The 21,465-nt window shown below is 43.8% G+C and overlaps 1 protein-coding gene across 1 annotated transcript; it reads left to right on the top strand.

The window, feature by feature from the left end:
* Nucleotides 1-13,296: 13,296 nt before the first annotated feature.
* Nucleotides 13,297-13,847, top strand: LOC109765225 (cortical cell-delineating protein-like). Its single transcript, XM_020324005.4, has one exon. The coding sequence runs from the start codon at nt 13,410-13,412 to the stop codon at nt 13,803-13,805; it is 396 nt and encodes a 131-aa protein (XP_020179594.1). The 5' UTR covers nt 13,297-13,409; the 3' UTR covers nt 13,806-13,847.
* Nucleotides 13,848-21,465: the final 7,618 nt, after the last annotated feature.

Below are 21,465 nucleotides of genomic sequence, written 5' to 3'. Positions count from 1 at the left end.
GCAGAAATGAATTATATTATAAAGAAAATTGGAACTATTATATGCAATCCCCGCAATTTGCTAACAAAGAATCCCCAAAAAATGTTAATACAGAAAAGAATTAAAAATGGAATTTTATTTTATTTATATGTTTCTCCCCCATAACGAACTTTTTTTGGGCTCAACGCGTTGTCAACCTCAGTCTGCAACATCGCTGGTCCAAGAGGAATCAGTATGGGCCATGTCTCTTGAGAAGGATGAGGCGTTCTAGAACATGGTGGATGCAACAATCATGCACTATTCACTGCAAATCCCACTACTTTCAACCGATGGATTTAGGATATGAATGGATAGAATTGATGATCAGCTTCTATTCAAAACTGCTACACTATATAGTAGTATAGATATAAATAAAAGGACACGCAGAATAATAAAGAAATTGGTCAAGTCATGTTAACTCGGCCCGTGATATATGGCAACTAATTGTGTAGTACGTACGCAAGCATGCATGATTGCACGAATCATGATACGATCAACGTATTTTCATATCACTTGCTACATCTTCTTTCTGATCCTTTTCCTTTGTTTTCTTTTATCATTGTGGCGCTTGGACGGATGACGATACTTCTTCTTTGGGTTTCTATTCCAGGCTCTTATCCTCTTTGAGTTCGTCAATCTACTAGTAGTCGAGAGAGCTCCGACGTAAATCCATGCCGTCTCCTTGGGGCGATGAGGTTACGGTTTCTCGTCATATGGCGAGATTTGGTGGCAGGTGCTTCAGATCTATGAAATGGTTCAATAGCGACAACTACGGCCCCAGGACGCTGGTCCTTACATGCACGTACATGAAGACTTCCCGGTTGTCATCGTCAAGGTCAAACTGGCTCCCGTAGGGGAGCGGCGACAGCGGCGCATTGGCTGCTCGTTCTGTTAGTAGTGGTGATTGTTCGGTGGTCTCAGAATCTCGATGTAATTTTTATTATGTTTGAGATGCTTTGTACTTCGGATGAACTTTTATAATAGATCTGATCCTTTTCAAAAAAATAGAATAAATAATATTTTCCCTTCATGGTGGTGGGTCATTTTTTATATATGGTTGCATGCTGAGGTGGACCTTATCCTATCCACTATATGATGATGTGGCATGCTTACATATTGCGATAAATAAGCTTGTGGGAATTTTATATATATATATATATATATATATATATATATATATGATGAGTTACAACAATAGTAACACATTTGGAATGGCTTTCTTAAGCTTAGGCGACAACAATGTACAATCGAAAAGAAAAAATCGATGATGGTTATATAAAATACTTTGGAGATCCATGAATTAAAATTTAAATATATTTATGCTAACAAACACGGCCATGATATGTGTGGTGCGGGTAAGTTCTACTTTGAACCCACAGACAATAATTATTAGTATGGTGCAAAGCAAATTCTAATTTGAACCTATGGGCAATAATAGTTATGATATTGTGACACTTTCGACAAGATTTTTGTATTTGCGAATGCCTGTTTTTCGACCGGTACCTACCAATGATGTAGGAACCGCTCCTTATTTAAAGACATTATAACGGAGCAGTTTTCCTGCCATCTCAGGGCATTAGCAAGTTCAGCCATTGGACCTACTGTTTTAGGCGTTCTTGGCCGTTAATTACCTTTGTCAAAACGCGATGGGCCGCGCTGCAGATCATCTAAGGGGGCTATGCTCACGTTGATGGGCCGCTATTCCCGTAGCAAAATCAGAACTCTCTGGTTGATTTGGGATTTCAGGTCCGTGGTTGGCCATCCCCGCTGCTTCCCTCCTGTTTGCTCAACCGCCGCCGCCGCCCCTCTCCTTCGTCTTCCAGTACGTATTGTTAAAAATCTCGAGAGAAATCTCCAACCTTTGGCATTTCCTCTCCCACCCCCATGATCAGCGACGAAGGTGGAGCGGGCGACGGATCCGCTTGGGCGAAGAGGTGCCGCTGACCGTCAGGGTGCCGGCTGGCATTCGAACTAAACTTATGTTGGCCGTTTTCTTCTGCCATGGACGAGAGGAGATCCTCGAGACGACCCTCCCCAGTGGCCGCTGTGATGTTTCTCCCTGCATCTGCATGGAAGAGCATATGCATCTCCTTCCTTCCATCAGTTGGTGCATGTTGTGACGTCGGCTACAACACGACGACCACAACAAGTGTTCTGGTTGCCAACTTCAGCTGTGAACTGAGACCAAGGGCGTCGTCCGCTCACAGCTCTATTGGAGCGCTCTCCTGGAAAACACTAACCTAACTCCATTTTGACAGTGACCAGACGTCCCCATATCCAATTTTTTTAGGATGGACATCTGGCCCTAGGGTGTCCAGGGTGGCGCTTGAGGACAACACGGAAGCGGCCACATCTGCCTGATTGATGCCCTTAGCTGTGAGTAGATTGATTCGTTGTATTGTTGTGAGCAGCCTTTGATACATGTCCAATCTCTAATTTGATGGTATGATCTGAATTCCTAGATATTTCTTAAAATCACCTTATTTGCGGAATGTATTTCCATTCTAATTAGATCATTACAATTTTCTCTATGATCTGGTTACATATGGTGAACGGCTCCCTGTTGTTTGTTTGGTGGTTCACAACTGATAACCGTCAGTGTGGCCATCCTTTAAACATGTTGTATTTTCATCAAACAAAAACATTTTCTTGAGGGAATCAAGCAAAAACATTTTCATTAAGCACATACCCGTCCATTGATTAGAGAGGATAGAACAATTTGATATTACAATGATCAGTTGATAGAAGCAGTCCTAACAAGGCTTGGTACGGAAGTGATCCAAACCCGTGGCTCTATTTTCTTCCAACTTAGCAGTCGGGACCTCATTCCATTTTCTTTAAGCACATACCCGTCCATTGATTAGAGAGGATAGAACACTTTGATATTACAATGATCAGTTGATAGAAGCAGTCCTAATTCTGAAGGTTGGTACGGAAGTGATCTGAACCTGTGGCTCTATTTTCCTCCAACTTAGCAGTTGGGACCTCTTTTCATTTTATATATTCCCATCTCTTCTGCTCTATTGAGATTATTTCCTAGAGCTTTTCACAGGAAGACATTGTGGGCTTAAGAGAGAATTGGTCTACTGAAGTGCAGTACGAAAATTAGAATTAAGGCAACTGATGGAGCCGGTATATTAGTCTCACAGACTTTTGAAGCATGTTTATCCTTCTGTCTCTGCATGCTTACCTTATTTGCATTGTCCGCATTAGCTAACAATTTTTATTAAAAAGATTGTACAAGTACATGACAACTCATGAATGCAAGCTCTGAAGAAGTATGATATGGGCGATATTTGAGAACACAATCAAAGAAATCCTTGATGGATATAGATCAGGTGAGCAATTCCAGCAAATGCTTAAATATCTCAACTGGCTTCTGCCTTGGCATGTATAAATTATATGATGCATTATCACTTTGAGGAAGATATACAATATTGACATGATATTGCAAGGCGGCACATCCTGTTTCCCATCAACATGCTATTATGTGATATTATTCCCCTTTATGTTTTCTCTTCTGCTTAGATACTTCAACACTTACACCTTGATGATGTGCTCAGTTTTGACTAAGCAGAATAAAAGAGCTTGCTAACTTATATAGGAAAATAAGCTAAATTGCATGGTGTACTTTTTACTGAAGAGTTATGTTGATACAACTAATATGAAGGGCAAAACAGACACTGCTCCTCAATTAAATTCTAAATAGTTGCCGAGAAAATTTAGATGCTGAACTATTACTGAAAATGCTGAAATTCATGTATATATCTGGGTTCACTAAAGGAGAGAAGTTTATCGGAGTTCTTATTTTGAGATGGTTCAGTAAAACATCATCATTATTTGTTATAAAGAATTTGCATGTCGGATGATCAGTATTGATCTAAATAATTTCCCTAACACTGATATTGTGCCACTGTACCGTTTACTTTTTCTTGAATATTTTTACCGTTTGTTCTCTGGGCACACCGACAAAAGACTTCTTTTTAGTTACAAAGAAGTAGGTTTATGCAAATTTCACTTTCATATTCGCTGTTTATACATTTATGGAAATGACAATCATTTTATTGCCAAAATAGACGGGCGTGACAACGCGCGCCACTATGGTTCTAGTTTGTATGATATTGAGACACAATTTCGGGTTACTAGACGGGTACGGAGCATAGGTTTTACCCAGGTCTGGCTCGTCAGACGACCAGTAACAACACTAACCATGCTTGTTTTTTTAGAAAAGGAGGATGACCCCGGCCTCTGGATCTGAAAGATGCATGCGGCCATTTAATTGATTATTCTCGAGGACCTTACAAAGCAGAACAACAAAAAGCCTGAATCCACCATCTTGGCAACATCTGCTGCTACTCCTATCCATATGATGAAGGGGTGCAGGCTGGGCCATATACCCAAACCTCTCACCTAAGCCTAACATCTAAAGCCGGAGGCCCCGACCGAGTCATCTGCCAGGTCCAGGGCACAAACCGATCCGACGCACTCACATGTGTCGTCGCCGCCATCTTCCACTGGTCCATCTTCAGAGCCGATTGAGGTGTCAACCTTGGCAGGTCCTCCGCCATCGACGCCACCACGACGCCAAACGACGACCTCCACCTACGCGAGCCTTGGCAGGTCCTCCGCCATCGATGCCACCCCGACGCCAAACATGGACCTCCACGGACGCGAGTCCATCTCCATGCTTGTTTGGAATTATATTATCAAGAAGTTACAAAGATCAAGAACGTGATGTGCTCGCCAGGTTCATGGTGAACTCGACGAGTAGGGGTTGGACTCTAGAATTTGGGGTACTAAGATTTGCTGATTTTAAAGTTGAGAGATCATTTCTTATACTTTTGAGAGAGTTCAGTCACATAGGACTTTTCTGAAAAAACAAGTAGTGATGGCTGACGGCGGCAGGAGCGAGGTTTCAGCCCGAGCCGGCCCAAGCTAGGAGCAACCAGGGGTCTCTTTATTCACAATAACTTTGTAAATGCAATTTTAGCGTATAGGTTATACGTGAAATGAGATGGGAACGCGGATTCTTAGGTGTTTATCCATAGACTTCAATTCTTAATTTGTTTACACGCCCTTGTTCACACGAATGTAAGCTAGCTATAATTGTGTTCTCTCAGCAAAAAAATGTTATGATGTGTAACTATTATGTTTAACTCAATCAAATGGGCTCTATCTTGCACCATGGTGTTTAAGCAGTATTGAATAGGACCATCTAAATGTCAGAAATCTAGGAAAAGCACTCTGCACAGTCAATTTTTCGAGCCGTTGGATGGCACGATCGTGCCTCCACCTGTTAACTTTCTTCCCCTCACATCTTCCTCCCCCGCGCGATGGTTCCTCCTCTCAATTTATATACCCTACCCTACCCGGCAGGCTCCGCTTCCGGCCGGCGGGCGTGGCGCGTACCCCTCAACCTCCCTCAACCGCCTTGCTGCCCCCCCCCCCCCCCCCCCCGATCTGCAGTAAACTCTAAACTCTAGCGACCGTTGCTCCTCCACCCTCAACCTGCACCAGTCAACTTTTGGACTCGCTCCCTCTTGTCCTCGTCATTGTGACCACTCACAATGTCCCTGCCTTCGGCCTCGCACAAAACAGACTGTAACTGATGGAAAGAAAAATTTCAGGTACCTGGTGTTTAGCAAATGTGTGAAATTCTTCGTTGGCCCAACGAGTGGTGCTGGATTAAGTAATTACTCCCTCCGTCCAGAAATATTTGTTAGAGAAATGAATGTATCTAGATATATTTTAGTTCTAAATACATCCACTTTTATTTATTTGTGCGACAAGTAATTCCAGACAGAGGGAGTATTATATAGCGAGCTGAACGGACGTGTCCATCTGTGCCAACGAGCCAATCTTTCCCTATCTCTCTCTAATAATAAAGCACGGATTGACTTTGTCGGGTTCATCGTCACAATACGCTTTCTTTCTATGAATTTACGCTTTCAGTTTGAATTTAAAACATATACGTGAGGTGGTACTAATACGTGAGGTGGTTCTAATAATAATAATAATAATAATAAGTGTCGCAGAAAGATGACGATTCGATCGATTGGGCCACCAGGATTGTATTGGGCCTCGAAGGAGAGAGCACGGGCATGACTCCTCCTGAAAGCATAGGGCCTCCACCAGGTTACATATTACGAGCAAACAAAGACATCACGCACACAATCCCTTCGTCCTCCACACGCACGAAGCCGCCACCGCACCGCCACTTTTCACCTCGATGCTAGATCGGGATCGAAGTCGTTGCTCAAATCGTGAGATCGTGGGAAGAATCGCAACACGACAGATGTGAAGGGATCAATATCGTCGCCGCCGTTGCCTTTGCTCTGGACGGAGAGGATGGATACCTCCGCTGGAAGAAATCAGTGCTGCTCCGCCTCCACGTCCTCAGCGTTGGCGCACGTACTGATCACCGCGCGCCGCCGGCAAGCCTGTTGCCGTCAACTAGCATCTCGTCGTGTGTGCGTCCGTAGCCGGCGAAATCGATCCGCTCAACTTATATGTTATAATCAAGGCGCTAGGGTTGGCTAGCTAGCATTGGCCTTGTACGTGTATCTCTCCAAAGAGAATCGTTCAAGCGTGGCGTTTGTACTCGGCGTCTCCGAAAGCAGTCGTCGAGCCGCATACCTGAGCCAGCATTCTACAAGAGCGTCTTGCAGCTTCTCCGGCTCAACTCCTCCGTCTGCGGCCTCGCCGCTGCCGACGACAAGGATTTCGTCTTTCGATCAAATTCTGTTGTGTGATACAATAGCAGCAGGAGTAGAGCAGCAAAATTCATCAGATAAAAAAAGCGGCAGAGGCTGAAGGACCGAGTGCTGTCGATGTAGCTTTACAACCATGCATGCATCCAAATCACCGTTGTTGTGACCTTGACCTGGGATTGCTCCAAGCTAATTGAACCAGCATGCCATGACCACTACCAAGCTTCAATTACGTGGACAGGTACCCTTATCTTTCTTTTCCATTGCCATATTTGTGTAGAATTACCAAGTGCAGTCTCGAGTCTTGACCATCGCAAACATGGGGGCTTGCCATGCATCTAAAAAAAAGATGCATCGTCGATTGGGTAGGAAATAATTCCCAGAATTGTGGGGTAATTATGGGGCTTCACATACATGCAAGGTAGAAAAAAAGTACCATCCATTGGGATTGGGCGCACAAGTAACAACAAAATAATGAAAGGAAGACATTGCACAATGATTGAAGAGGATGTTGCACAATGGTTTATAATGCATGGTAGAGGAGGACGTTGCCATCGGCATTAATATTCCTTACTAAATTTGTGTTAATTTTATTTTTCGTTGAAACATATGATGTAGTTTTGAATCCTCATTAAATTTAATTACTTTTAATGTGCTTTATATTATCACAATGATGCTATGAATAAAACAGAACTTTTTCATAAGAAAATATTGTTAATCGGATCAATTTACTCGAATCGTACCCCAAGTTCTATCTTTGTTCATAGGAACTAGATTTCTTTCCCAGACGTTGTCATGGGCATTAATATTAGAACTAAATTTGCAACAGTTTTATTTTCCATTGAAATGCTCGACGTAATTGTTATTACTTACTACATTTTATTATTTTTGATGTTCTTTATGTTGCCATGATGTTAAGAATAGATCAAAAGTTTTACGAAAAGAAAATGTTGTCAGCAGATCAATTTACTCGTGATCCTCAAATTATACTTTTTTTATCATAAGCAACTTATCCCGTGATAAAGTTCCTCGACCCGACCAGCCATGGTTTATAAGAACAGAAAACTTTTTCCCGTTGCAACGCATGGGCATTTGTGCTAGTGTGTCTATATATATATATATATATATATATATATATATCTTTCCCTAATATATCTTTCCTTAATAATAAAGCACGGATTGACTTTGTCGGGTTCACCGTCACAATACGCAACATGTCTATACTTATTTTCTATATCCAAGGTGGTACTAACATTTCCCTAATAATAAAGCAGCTATTGCTTCGGCCCGAACATTCGACAGAAAAATCGTTCGACCGCATATGTCCGCACGTCCAGCCTGATCTGGCCCACCCAGCCCGTTGCTTCCAGCCCACCGCCTATCTGTTCGTCCATAGCATGAGTTCATGTCTGACTCCATCGAAGAACGAAGCTTGTATTACAACTCGGAAACTGATCGAAACGCTATAAATAATTTAACCGCCCCGATTTCCTCCCTCACGTCGCACCATAATAATAAAATCGAATCAAAAGAAATCTGGGCGAAACCTCCACGGCGCCGGTCCATCCTCGACGCACCTGACCCAAGTCTCGCCGCCTACGAGCTTCAGGAGGCCCACGCGGACTGACTGCTACTGCTGGGCGTCGTCTGCCACGGCGCCGACGAGGGATGCATCCTCGAGGTTATCAACCCGAGGCTTGCCGCCGCCGAGTTCCAGAAAGGCAACACTCCTGCTGCCAAGCCTAGCGATTGTGTTCCACGACGCCGAGGGGGGATGCATCAGCAAGGCCGTCAACCTGAGGCTCGCCGCCGCCAAGTTCCAGAAGGGCAACCCTTCTGCAGCAGCGGCCATCTGAACCCAGGTTAGTGGCCGAGGGCGAAGACCATCGTGCATATCCGGATGTGCCTGCATTCATGTGGACGGCGCAGCCAGGGAACGGCAGTACGGACACACTGGCCAAGTATTGCATCCTGATGTACTTACTTACAATGTTGCATTATTTGCCCATCTGAAGTAGGGTGACCAGAAGAGTGCAAAGTATGATACTAAGCTATGCACCGGCGAGCAATTCAAAACAGTGGAGGCAAGGCATAGAGATGTGCTTTGTATTGTAGAGGCACACGTTCATGTGGCCGACCCTGCTAGGGAATAACGGACACACCATGCTCGATGAATTCGACGCGGATGAGATTGACCTGCTAGAGCTGTACTGCTCTGTCTGGCCAATAGCAAAGGTACCGTTTACCTTCTCTCCTTAGGTTCAATCATTCCAGGCTTCTATCCCTTCTCAACATTTTTTGCTGTAGGACAATATGTTTGTGGAATTATTATTGCCACGGGTTCAGTCCTAAGGCATGGATTATCTATCTGAACATATGGCTTCAATCAGGAATCAATTGCTAATAAAGTAAATAGGGAAATATTGTCAGTTCAAATAACTACTGACTATGCGCATTGCACCGACAATCGGTGTCTTTTTTGCGAGGGGATTATTATTGCCACGGCTTCCATTCCAAGACAAAGTAGAACCGACAATACATGTTGACCAGTTGATCAATTGGTGCTGTTACCTGACCTTTCTTTATAATTGCATCAGTTTACCATTGATTTCCGTCCATCTTATTAAAACTGCTATATATTTGTTGTTCAGTTGAGATTTTATGCAGATTTCTTTATAAGGTATGCTTTGTAAGAGTTTCTTATTTTGTATAGGTTGTGGATCATAAATTAATTAATCTATTAATTTCCACCTTCGTTTAGTGAAATACATTAATTAATAATTTACTCATACAAGAAAAATAATTTTTAATGTGGTCTTCATGCCTCCATGTTCCCTGTGTCTATTTTTTAACATGACGAAGGGACACGAAAAAGGAGAAACGGCAAAACACATATGTGTCATTAGGAGTGTGCGAGAATTTGTTTCCCCCGTTGCAACGCACGGACATCTTTGCTAGTAATAATAAAGCACGGATTGACTCTGTCGGGTTCACCGGTGCGGCGTTTTTTTCCAGAAAAGTCCCTGTATTTTTACCTAATTAATCCGCAATACTGTTTTCTGTGGTCAATCGAGAAAAACGTTTCGTTCTTGGGCTGGGCCTGACGTTTCCATAAGTAGCAGCCCAGGCTCACCGGTCGTTGGAATTGTTGCCCGGCACGATAACGCGAGGGTTACCTCCGCCGCCGCGACCCCATATCCCTCCGCTCCATGGCGCTCCTCCTCGCTCCGCGGTCGCGGAATCCGGACGAGATTGGCAGTATCCTCTCTCGGGCGAGGTTTTTCTCTCTATAAGTCGCTGACGGACGGTTCACATGCCGGCAGCCGGCGGGACGGCGGATCTGCTTCAGCCGCCTCCACCCTCACCTCCTCCATGACCTACGCAGGCCGGACGCCCGAGGTGACCGCGTGATGTGAGTGCGTGTTGCTGTGTGCTTACCCTCTATGTGTTTGCCTACCGCTGCGTGCGTACTTGGCTCGCGTGCGTGTGTCTATGTGTTGCGTGTGTGCTTATGGAAGTTTTGCTGCTACTTAGTACTACTTCCTAATACAGTATATCTCTACTCCTATAAAAGACTCAGTTGGTGATGATGGTGTGTCTGCCATCCGTCATTTCTGACCACTAGATCTGCATCTAACGACTGTGATGTAAGTTGTGGCCTTTTTGCAAAAATATCCCACTTCTCTGCTCCAATTTACAGAAAACCCCTTAGTATCTTGAAACCAACCACATTCCTCCCTTACCTTATCAAAACAGCCCAAGAAATATATTTTGAGTGAAACATAAGATATTCTTAGTGATATATGTATATCAAAACTAGACTGTTTTCTTTCAAATTTGTGAATATGTATTATTCTAATTTGGATCCGTTGCAACGCACGGGCACATTGCTAGTAGAAGATGATTTGTATGTTCTAGATTCTTGCAAATTGAACTGACTATTTGTTATCTCTTCTCTCTAGATCAGAGAAGATGTTACTATTTTTTTCAGAAAGGAAAGTAGGATTTGAACGCCATCCACGAGTCGTCCATCTGAGAGGTACCCCATCCTACAACATGAGTACTAGATTTTGTCTAATCAGATCATGAATAACCTGGAAGTAGCACGCTCCCCTGTTGTTCTAATTCTCAGCGTGTTCTTTTGCTATTGTACTATTGCTTGACAATCTGGGTTGGATTTATGATAGTTAGTAATTATGTGATTTGTTTTTATGTGTTGTTAGTTTGATCCAATTGGAACTTCGTACTGTTCAAGAATGATGCTTCGTGATGTAAAGATGTTCAGTTTAAGTGGGAGCCGTGAAGGGCCTAATCTGTGCACTCTTAAGTTTCAGAAATATTGTAGTACTCCATATCGAGTACAAGATCTGACCAATGTGGAGGCGTGGAGCAGACTGACAAAGGAAATACACAGGGTCATGCCTTTATTCTCCATGTTTGCTTCTTGTTTAATTCATCTCCATGAACAAATAAGCTCATGAACAAGTTCCCGTTTCTCCCTATTTGATTCAAGTCTGAAAGATTCATATTTGGGTAGATAGGTTTCAGTGATTGAAAACATTTGAGATGAGGTTTTGCATCTCTGTGGTGAAATCAAGAAGCTCCTTGCTGTCAGGAAAGAATTTCGTGCAAAGGTTGCTTCACTTATGCAGGAGCTGAGTGGGGAGAGATAAGATAAACAACATTTAAGATATAAGCATGTTGAAAGCAGAGATTGATGACCTTCAACAGGGACTTACTCACTTAAGGTACATACACTATCTCTTTCATTGGACCTGACTCGGGCATCACATTAACACATTTGTTTGTAAGAATGCGTGGTAATTATAGCAGAAGGGGAGTTTCGAGTTTGTGGTACAAACTATAGTAATGAAAAAGAGGGTGATTTGGATGGCGCCCTAAGAAATTCAGCACACGCCGACCGAATTAGCTAATTTTGATGGGAGACCATTGGGCACATGTATCTTATTCAGATCGACTATAGCGTTTGTAAATTTTAGTTATCCTTTCTAGATGTATCCAGGTTTGCAGAGTCATCTAATTCTAATTTGTGTCCTTGTATTTAATAATTGAAACATTTTTTTGTAATATCCATTGTATGAGACCAAATTTGTTGTTTTAGCTTTGTGCCATTCTTTGTTCTTTCATAAATAGAAATTGTCATTGTGTCTTGTGTTTTGCTTGATGATGTTTCCGTTCATGGAGGCAAAATGGTAATTTATCTAAGAATAATGGCACACTATTAGTCAGCGAATCAAAGATATGCAACTAAAATTCATTGATAGGTTTAACTGCCATCATATATTGTGTCTGTTTGGGTTATGCTGCACACAGCCCAAAATTCCCGTGCAAAACTTAATTGTATGATTTACTCTAGAGCTTGGATATGTACTGATCTAGAGCTTGAATGTCTGAACCCCTAAATTTAAGTGTAAAACTGGGATCAAAATTACAATTTCTGTGCTCCCTATGTTATAGGAAGTAGAATCAAGATCTTTGTTTATATGTTGGATAAGATTGTTGGTATAATCTTTGTGTGGACCTTTTCTATTGTCAAATCATATTATGCAGACTTTCATGATACACACAGATTGACGTCGCCTCTGACCTCCGCCTGTTGTGCTCCTGTTGATGTCCACGCCACCCACATCCACCCGGCAACTACCCGTGTCGGCTGCCATCGTCGGTCTACCACGAGCCCACGACGTACCCATCCGCATCTGCCTCGCCTTGAGGCCACAGCAGCACCCCTGCCCTCCTGCCCTTGCTGACAGCCGCGACCCTCGGCCTATCACTGCAGCAACACTGCTCCCATGTGTTGGCCTCACTATCTCATCTCCTCTCTCTTATGTTTGGGTCTGATGTCAGTGTGATGTGTGTGGGGATCCTATCATGATGCCGGTTCCCTCGACGGCCTCTCGCTGCGATTGCAGTGCGATGCCTTAGACCAGGTGCATGTATGGTGTATTTTGTGGAGGGCGGCCCTCACATCTAGCTCAAGGAGAATATATTTTGTTTCCGCCAAAAAAGGATAATAGTATTTTCTGTTTCAGACATTCCCTGACTCTAGTGTCGTGCATGGTTGGGAACTCGGAATTGACATGTGGGGTATTGAGCTGTGCTTATTAGATTGGTGGTGTGATTTTTTCCATTGAATTAGAGGTGTGCGATTTTTCCCCATTGCAGGGCACATGCATTTTTGCTAGTATAATAAACCAGAGTACAATAGATATAATAGACACATGGTTGCGCCAGCTCGTAGCGCTGTCATGCCAGATATATTCCTTTGTCCGATGCTATGCTCCAGGTTATTACGGCTACACTTGTAAACCCATCAAATCTTTATATGCGCACATCAGACAACATGCATATAGGAGTACTCTTCTTGGAAACTAAAGGAAAGTCTCCTGGCGCAGCTCTCAGGTTTTTGTTAGTTAGCGAACAGATTAAACTTCAATGGTGGATGTTACACACGTAACATGCCAGTACAATAATGGTTGCACATAAGTTTTGCAATTACTACGGCAAGAGTCAAACTAATTAGCTCGACTGATAATGACATGCATGCACTTGCACACTATAACCGGCCTATAAATACCACCTCAAACAACCCAAGAAAACCATCCCAAGCTAGCAAAGCCTACAAGCTTTGCCACAGACCAGTAAGATCGATCAGTAGCAATGGCGCCCTCCAAGCTCGCCCTCTTCCTCGCCCTGAACCTGGTCCTCCTTGCCGCCGCGCATGGCTGCGAGCCCTACTGCCCACCGGTCGTCCCTACCCTGCCGATCCTCCCACCGTCCGTGCCGTCGACTGGCGGGGGCAGCTGCTCGATCAACACGCTAAAGCTGGGCGTGTGCGCCAATGTGCTGAACCTGCTGAAGCTCAAGATCGGTGTGCCGGCGAACGAGGAGTGTTGCCCGCTCCTGGCCGGGCTCGCTGACCTCGACGCGGCCGTGTGCCTCTGCACCGCCATCAACGCCAACATCCTTGGCATCAAGCTGAACGTCCCCATCGACCTCGTCCTCCTCAACCAGTGCGGCAAGAAGTGCCCCTCCGACTTCACGTGCCACATCTGATCCAGCCAACCATCGATGAATGTTATACATGCATAATCGTTGTATTCGTAACTACTAGTTTGCATGCCATACGTACACACCAGACGATATATTTTCTATGTTCCAGTTCATGTACTATATGTCAGGCGTTTGCATGGGTTCCCTTGCTCGTGCATGCATGCTTGATAAGCTTGTGATTTATCAATGATCAGTGTATCCCGTTATGGTATCTAAATGCATGATTCATGTATTTGTAAAAGGATATACAAACTTGTCTCGGTAGTACATGAAGTTAATTTGTTCATATGTCTACTAACCCTTTAATAAAAGTTTTATGGAGTTTTGTGTGGATGAAGTTTTCAAGATCTAGGGGAGATACCGATATGAGACGAATAAGAAGTGGCAAAAGTCTAAGCTTGGGAATGCCCAAGGCATCCCAAAAGTATTCAAGAAGTCTCAAGCGTCTAATTTGTATTTGTTCACATGATATGTGTTATTCTTGGAGCATCCTTTGCATTTTTGTTTGCTTTGCTTGTTGGTATTTTACAATCATCATATCATGATCACATTTCATAGGGAGAGACGCACATTGGTCATGAATTTATAGAATACTCTATGCATTTCACTTATATCTTTTGAGTTGTGGTATTTATAGAATTGTTCATTTGCTTCAGTTATACATGTTAGAGCATTGCGAAAAAAACATGCTTTTATAGAAAGGATAATAACTCTTGCTTAACTTATACTCACTGCATTCCAAAATATGTGACTCAACTTTGTAGTAACTTTGTACGAAAGTTAGTATAAAGTCGATTCACTTATTTTAGGACGGAGTGAGTACCTTTCTAGGCAGTTGAAATAGCAATTGGTTGTTTTCTTGGATTTATATATGAGAACTAAAATATAGGTATGTTTGGGGGAGTATAAGGTGGGGATCCCCACACTGGAGAGGGGATCAAACATCGATCAAGGCACGACATGGCGGCGGCTGCCTCTTATCTTAGAACCCTAGTTCCTCTCGTCCCTTCCCCCTCTTAGATTCGGCACTGCTGTGCTTGTAAGGAGCGAATCTTGTAAACCTAGCTACCTTAATCCAATGATACTCATGTCATGCTAATAGCTCGTCCCACAAGGATCGTCGTGCAGCAGCTCCCTGGCCGCCTGCACCCTCTCTGTGCGCTGCCGCTAGCCACACAAGCCCCACGCCTACCTTCTTCTCTTATTGCTCGGTGCGCACAAACTTCTCGAAAAAAATACCCAGCTGGATTACAATGGGAAGGAAAAAGATTTCCACGTTGGTGATGACTAGTCAAAACCACGCCAAGTGAGCATGAAACCTCTTTTGTTGAGTCAAGGGACTAAAGTAATCCGGTTTACAATTTGGGGTACTAAGATTTTCTAGTTTTGAAGTTGAGGAATCATCTCTATACTTTCAAGAGAGTTCAGAGACATAAGATATACTTTTCTAAAAGAAACAAGCAGTGACGGGTGACGGCGGCAGGAGTGAAGTTTCAGCCCAAGGTGGCCCTAGGAGCAATCAGGGGGGCTCTTTATTCACAATAACTTTGTACATTCAATTTTAGCGCGTAGGTTATACCTGAAATGAGATGGGAACGCGGATCCTTAAGTGTTGATCCATAGACTTCAATTTTTAATTTGTTTACACGCGCTTGTTCGCGTTAATTTAAGCAAGCTATAATGGTGTTCTTTCCACGCAAAAAACAACTATAATTTGTAGCTATTTTGTTCAACTCAATCAGATGGGCTCTATCTTGCACCATGGTGTTTAATCGGTGTTGAAATTAGGACCGCCTATATGTCAAGTATCTAGGAAAAAAATCTGCATCGGTCAATTTTCCAAGCCGTTACATGTTAGCCTTCTTCCCCTCACATCTTCCTCCCCCCGTGCGATGGTTCCTCCTCCTCCCACGTGATTTATCCTGCCCTAACCGGCAGCCTCCTTCCGTCCGGCGGGCGGTGCCGCGCACCACCTTGCCAGCCCGCCATCCCCTGAACCTCCCCAGCCAGCCATGCTGCCCTCAAACCCCACCCCCCGTGCGTGCGCGCGTGATCTGTAGTAATAAACTCCTGTGACTCCCGCACCTCCACCCTCAACCCGCACCAGTCAAGTTTTGGACTCGCTCGTGCTCGTCCTCATCGTTGTCACCTGTCACATCGTCCCTGCCTTCGGCCTCACACAAAACAGGTTGTAACTGACGTAAAGGAAAATTTAGGTACCTGGTGTTTAGCAAATGTGTGCAATTCTTCGTCGGCACAAGCAATGGTGCTGGATTAACTAATTATTATATAGTTAGCTGAATGTACGTGTCCATCCGTGCCAATGAACCACTATAATAAACCAGAGTACGATAGATATAATAGACACATGGAATCAAAACCATACAACTCCTATATGTGTCTCCCATGACCCTTCCACGCATTGGTGAAGGAAATATGCCCTAGAGGCAATAATAAAGTTATTATTTATTTCCTCATATCATGATAAATGTTTATTATTCATGCTAGAATTGTATTAACCGGAAACATAATACATGTGTGAATACATAGACAAACATAGTGTCACTAGTATGCCTCTACTTGACTAGCTCATTAATCGAAGATGGTTGAGTTTCCTAGCCATGGACATGAGTTGTCATTTGATTAACGGGATCACATCATTAGGAGAATGATGTGATTGACTTGACCCATTCCGTTAGCTTAGCACTTGATCGTTTAGTATGTTGCTATTGCTTTCTTCATGACTTATACATGTTCCTATGACTGTGAGATTATACAACTCCCGTTTACCGGAGGAACACTTTATGTGCTACCAAACGTCACAACGTAACTGGGTGATTATAGAGGTGCTCTACAGGTGTCTCCGAAGGTACTTGTTGAGTTGGCGTATTTCGAGATTAGGATTTGTCACTCCGATTGTCAGAGAGGTATCTCTAGGCCCTCTCGGTAATGCACATCACTATAAGCCTTGCAAGCAATGTGACTAATGAGTTAGTTGCAGAACGATGCATTACGGAATGAGTAAAGAGACTTGCCGGTAACGAGATTGAACTAGGTATTGAGATACTGACGATCGAATATCGGGCAAGTAACATACCGATGACAAAGGGACCAACATATGTTGTTATGCGGTTTGACCGATAAAGATCTTCGTAGAATATGTGGGAGCCAATATGAGCATCCAGGTTCCGCTATTGGTTATTGACCGGAGACGTGTCTCGGTCATCTCTACATAGTTCTCGAATCCGTAGGGTCCACACGCTTAAAGTTTGGTGACGATCGGTACTATGAGTTTTTGTGTTTTGATGTACCGAAGGTAGTTCGGAGTCCCGGATATGATCACGGACATGACGAGGAGTCTCGAAATGGTCGAGGCGTAAAGATCGATATATTCGAGGACTATATTCGGACACCGGAAGTGTTCTGAGTGGTTTCGGAGAAAACCGGAGCGCCGGAGGGTTACCGGAGCCCCCCCCCCCCCCGGGAGAAATAATGGGCCTTATGGGCCTTAGTGGAGAGAGAAAGGGATGGCCTAGGGCAGGCCGCGCGCCCCTCCCACTCTGGTCCGAATTGGACTAGGAGAGGGGGGCGGCGCCCCCCTTTCCTTCTCCCTCTCCCCCTTCCTTTCCCCCTCCTAGTAAGAGTAGGAAAGAGGGGAGTCCTACTCCTACTAGGAGGACTCCTCCTCCTGGCGCGCCATAGAGGGCCGGCCGGCCTCCCCCCCTTGCTCCTTTATATACGGGGGCAGGGGGCACCTCTAAACACACAAGTTGATATGTTGATCTATTCCAGCCGTGTGCGGTGCCCCCCTCCACCATATTCCACCTCGGTCATATCGTAGCAGTGCTTAGGCGAAGCCCTGCATCGGTAGCAACATCACCACCTTCATCACGCCGTCGTGCTGACGGAACTCTCCCGTGAAGCTCTGCTGGATCGGAGTTCGCGGGACGTCATCGAGCTGAACGTGTGCTGAACTCGGAGGTGCCGTACGTTCGGTGGTTGGATCAGTCGGATCGTGAAGATGTACGACTACATCAACCGCGTTGTGCTAATGCTTCCGCTTTCGTACGTGGACAACACTCTCCCCTCTCGTTGCTATGCATCACCATGATCCTGCGTGTGCGTAGGAATTTTTTTGAAATTACTACGTTTCCCAACAGTGGCATCCGAGCCAGGTTTTATGCGTAGATGTTATATGCACGAGTAGAACACAAGTGAGTTGTGGGCGATATAATTCATACTACTTACCAGCATGTCATACTTTGGTTCAGCGGTATTGTTGGATGAAGCGGCCCGGACGGACATTATGCGTACACTTAGGCGAGACTGGTTCTACCGACGTACTTTGCACATAGGTGGCTGGCGGGTGTCAGTTTCTCCAACTTTAGTTGAACCGAGTGTGGCTATGCCTGGTCCTTGAGAAGGTTAAAACAACACTAACTTGACGAACTATCATTGTGGTTTTGATGCGTAGGTAAGAATGGTTCTTGCTCAGCCCATAGCAGCCACGTAAAACTTGCAACAACAAAGTAGAGGACGTCTAACTTGTTTTTGCAGGGCATGTTGTGATGTGATATGGTCAAGGCATGATGCTACATTTTATTGTATGAGATGATCATGTTTTGTAACCGAGTTATCGGCAACTGGCAGGAGCCATATGGTTGTCGCTTTATTGTATGCAATGCAATCATCCTGTAATGCTTTACTTTATCACTAAGCGGTAGCCATAGTCGTAGAAGCAATAGTTGGCGAGACAACAACGATGCTACGATGGAGATCAAGGTGTCGCGCCGGTGACGATGGTGATCATGACGGTGCTTCAGAGATGGAGATCACAAGCACAAGATGATGATGGCCATATCATATCACTTATATTGATTGCATGTGATGTTTATCCTTTATGCATCTTATTTTGCTTTGATTGACGGTAGCATTATAAGATGATCTCTCAGTAAATTGCAAGATAAAAGTGTTCTCCCTGAGTATGCACCATTGCGACAGTACTTCATGCCGAGACACCACGTGATGATCGGGTGTGATAAGCTCTACGTTCATCTACAACGGGTGCAAGCCAGTATTTGCACACACGGAATACTCGGGTTAAACTTGACGAGCCTAGCATATGAAGATATGGCCTCGGAACACTGAGACCGAAAGGTCGAGCGCGAATCATATAGTAGATACGATCAACATAGTGATGTTCACCATTGAAAACTACTCCATCTCACGTGATGATCGGACATGGTTTAGTTGATTTGGATCACGTGATCACTTAGATGATTAGAGGGATGTCTATCTAAGTGGGAGTCCTTAAGTAATATGATTAATTGAACTTAAATTTATCATGAACTTAGTACCTGATAGTATTTTGGTTGTCTATGTTGATTGTAGATAGATGGCCCGTGCTGTTGTTCCATTGAATTTTAATGCGTTCCTTGAGAAAGCAAAGTTGAAAGATGATGGTAGCAATTACACGGACTGGGTCCGTAACTTGAGGATTATCCTCATTGCTGCACAGAAGAATTATGTCCTGGAAGCACCGCTGGGTGCCAGGCCTGCTGCAGATGCAACTGACGACGTTAAGAACGTCTGGCAGAGCAAAGCTGATGACTACTCGATAGTTCAGTGTGCCATGCTTTACGGCTTAGAACCGGGACTTCAACGGCGTTTTGAACGTCATGGAGCATATGAGATGTTTCAGGAGTTGAAGTTAATATTTCAAGCAAATGCCCGGATTGAGAGATATGAAGTCTCCAATAAGTTCTACAGCTGCAAAATGGAGGAGAATAGTTATGTCAGCGAACATATATTCTAAATGTCTGGGTATAACAACCACTTGATTCAACTTGGAGTTAATCTTCCAGATGATAGTGTTATTGACAGAATCCTTCAATCACTGCCATCAAGCTACAGGAGCTTCGTGATGAACTATAATATGCAAGGGATGGATAAGACAATTCCCGAGCTCTTCGCAATGCTAAAGGCTGCGGAGGTAGAAATCAAGGAGTATCAAGTGTTGATGGTCAACAAGACCACCTGTTTCAAGAAAAAGGGCAAAGGGAAGAAGAAGGGAAACTTCAAGAAGAACATCAAACAAGTTGCTGCTCAAGAGAAGAAACCCAAGTTTGGACCTAAGCCTGAGACTGAGTGCTTCTACTGCAAGCAGACTGGTCACTTGAAGCGGAACTGCCCCAAGTATTTGGCGGATAAGAAGGATGGCAAGGTGAACAAAGGTATATGTGATATACATGTTATTAATGTGTACCTTACTAGAGCTCGCAGTAGCACCTGGGTATTTGATACTGGTTCTATTGCTAATATTTGCAACTCGAAACAGGGACTACGGATTAAGCGAAGACTGGCTAAGGACGAGGTGACGATGCGCGTGCGAAATGGTTCCAAAGTCGATGTGATCGTTGTTGGCACGCTACCTCTACATCTACCTTCGGGATTAGTTTTAGACCTAAATAATTGTTATTTGGTGCCAGCGTTAAGCATGAACATTATATCTGGATCTTGTTTGATGCGAGACGGTTATTCATTTAAATCTGAGAATAATGGTTGTTCTATTTATAAGAGTAATATCTTTTATGGTCATGCACCCTTGAAGAGTGGTCTATTTTTGTTGAATCTCGATAGTAGTGATACACATATTCATAATGTTGAAGCCAAAAGATGCAGAGTTGATAATGATAGTGCAACTTATTTGTGGCACTGCCGTTTGGGTCATATTGGTGTAAAGCGCATGAAGAAACTCCATACTGATGGACTTTTGGAATCACTTGATTATGAATCACTTGGTACTTGCGAACCATGCCTTATGGGCAAGATGACTAAAACGCCGTTCTCCGGAACAATGGAGCGAGCAACAGATTTGTTGGAGATCATACATACTGATGTATGTGGTCCGATGAATGTTGAGGCTCGCGGCGGGTATCGTTATTTTCTCACCTTCACAGATGATTTGAGCAGATATGGGTATATCTACTTAATGAAACATAAGTCTGAAACATTTTAAAAGTTCAAAGAATTTCAGAGTGAATTGGAAAATCATCGTAACAAGAAAATAAAGTTTCTACGATCTGATCGTGGAGGAGAATATTTGAGTTACGAGTTTGGTCTACATTTGAAACAATGCGGAATAGTTTCGCAACTCACGCCACCCGGAACACCACAGCGTAATGGTGTGTCCGAACGTCGTAATCGCACTTTACTAGATATGCTGCGATCTAGGATGTCTCTTACTGATTTACCGCAATCGTTTTGGGGTTATGCTTTAGAGACGCCTGCATTCACGTTAAATAGGGCACCATCGAAATCTGTTGAGACGACGCCTGATGAACTTTGGTTTGGCAAGAAACCAAAGTTGTCGTTTCTTAAAGTTTGGGGCTGCGATGCTTATGTGAAAAAACTTCAACCTGATAAGCTCGAACCCAAATCGGAGAAATGTGTCTTCATAGGATACCCAAAGGAAACTGTTGGGTACACCTTCTATCATAGATCCGAAGTCAAGACATTCGTTGCTAAAAATGGATCCTTTCTAGAGAAGGAGTTTCTCTCGAAAGAAGTGAGTGGGAGGAAAGTAGAACTTGATGAGGTAATTGTACCTGCTCCCTTATTGGAAAGTAGTTCATCACAGGAACCGGTTTCTGTGACACCTACA

The sequence above is a fragment of the Aegilops tauschii genome, chromosome 7, assembly GCF_002575655.3.
Source record: "Aegilops tauschii subsp. strangulata cultivar AL8/78 chromosome 7, Aet v6.0, whole genome shotgun sequence".
Taxonomy (NCBI): Eukaryota; Viridiplantae; Streptophyta; class Magnoliopsida; order Poales; family Poaceae; genus Aegilops; species Aegilops tauschii.
The sequence above is the reverse complement of the archived record's forward strand: the minus strand, read 5'-3'. Positions and strand labels throughout refer to the sequence as shown.

Coding starts and splice junctions, on each gene's coding strand:
- LOC109765225 (XM_020324005.4), top strand. CDS start 13,410: ATGGCGCCCTCCAAGCTCGCCCTCTTCCTCGCCCTGAACCTGGTCCTC.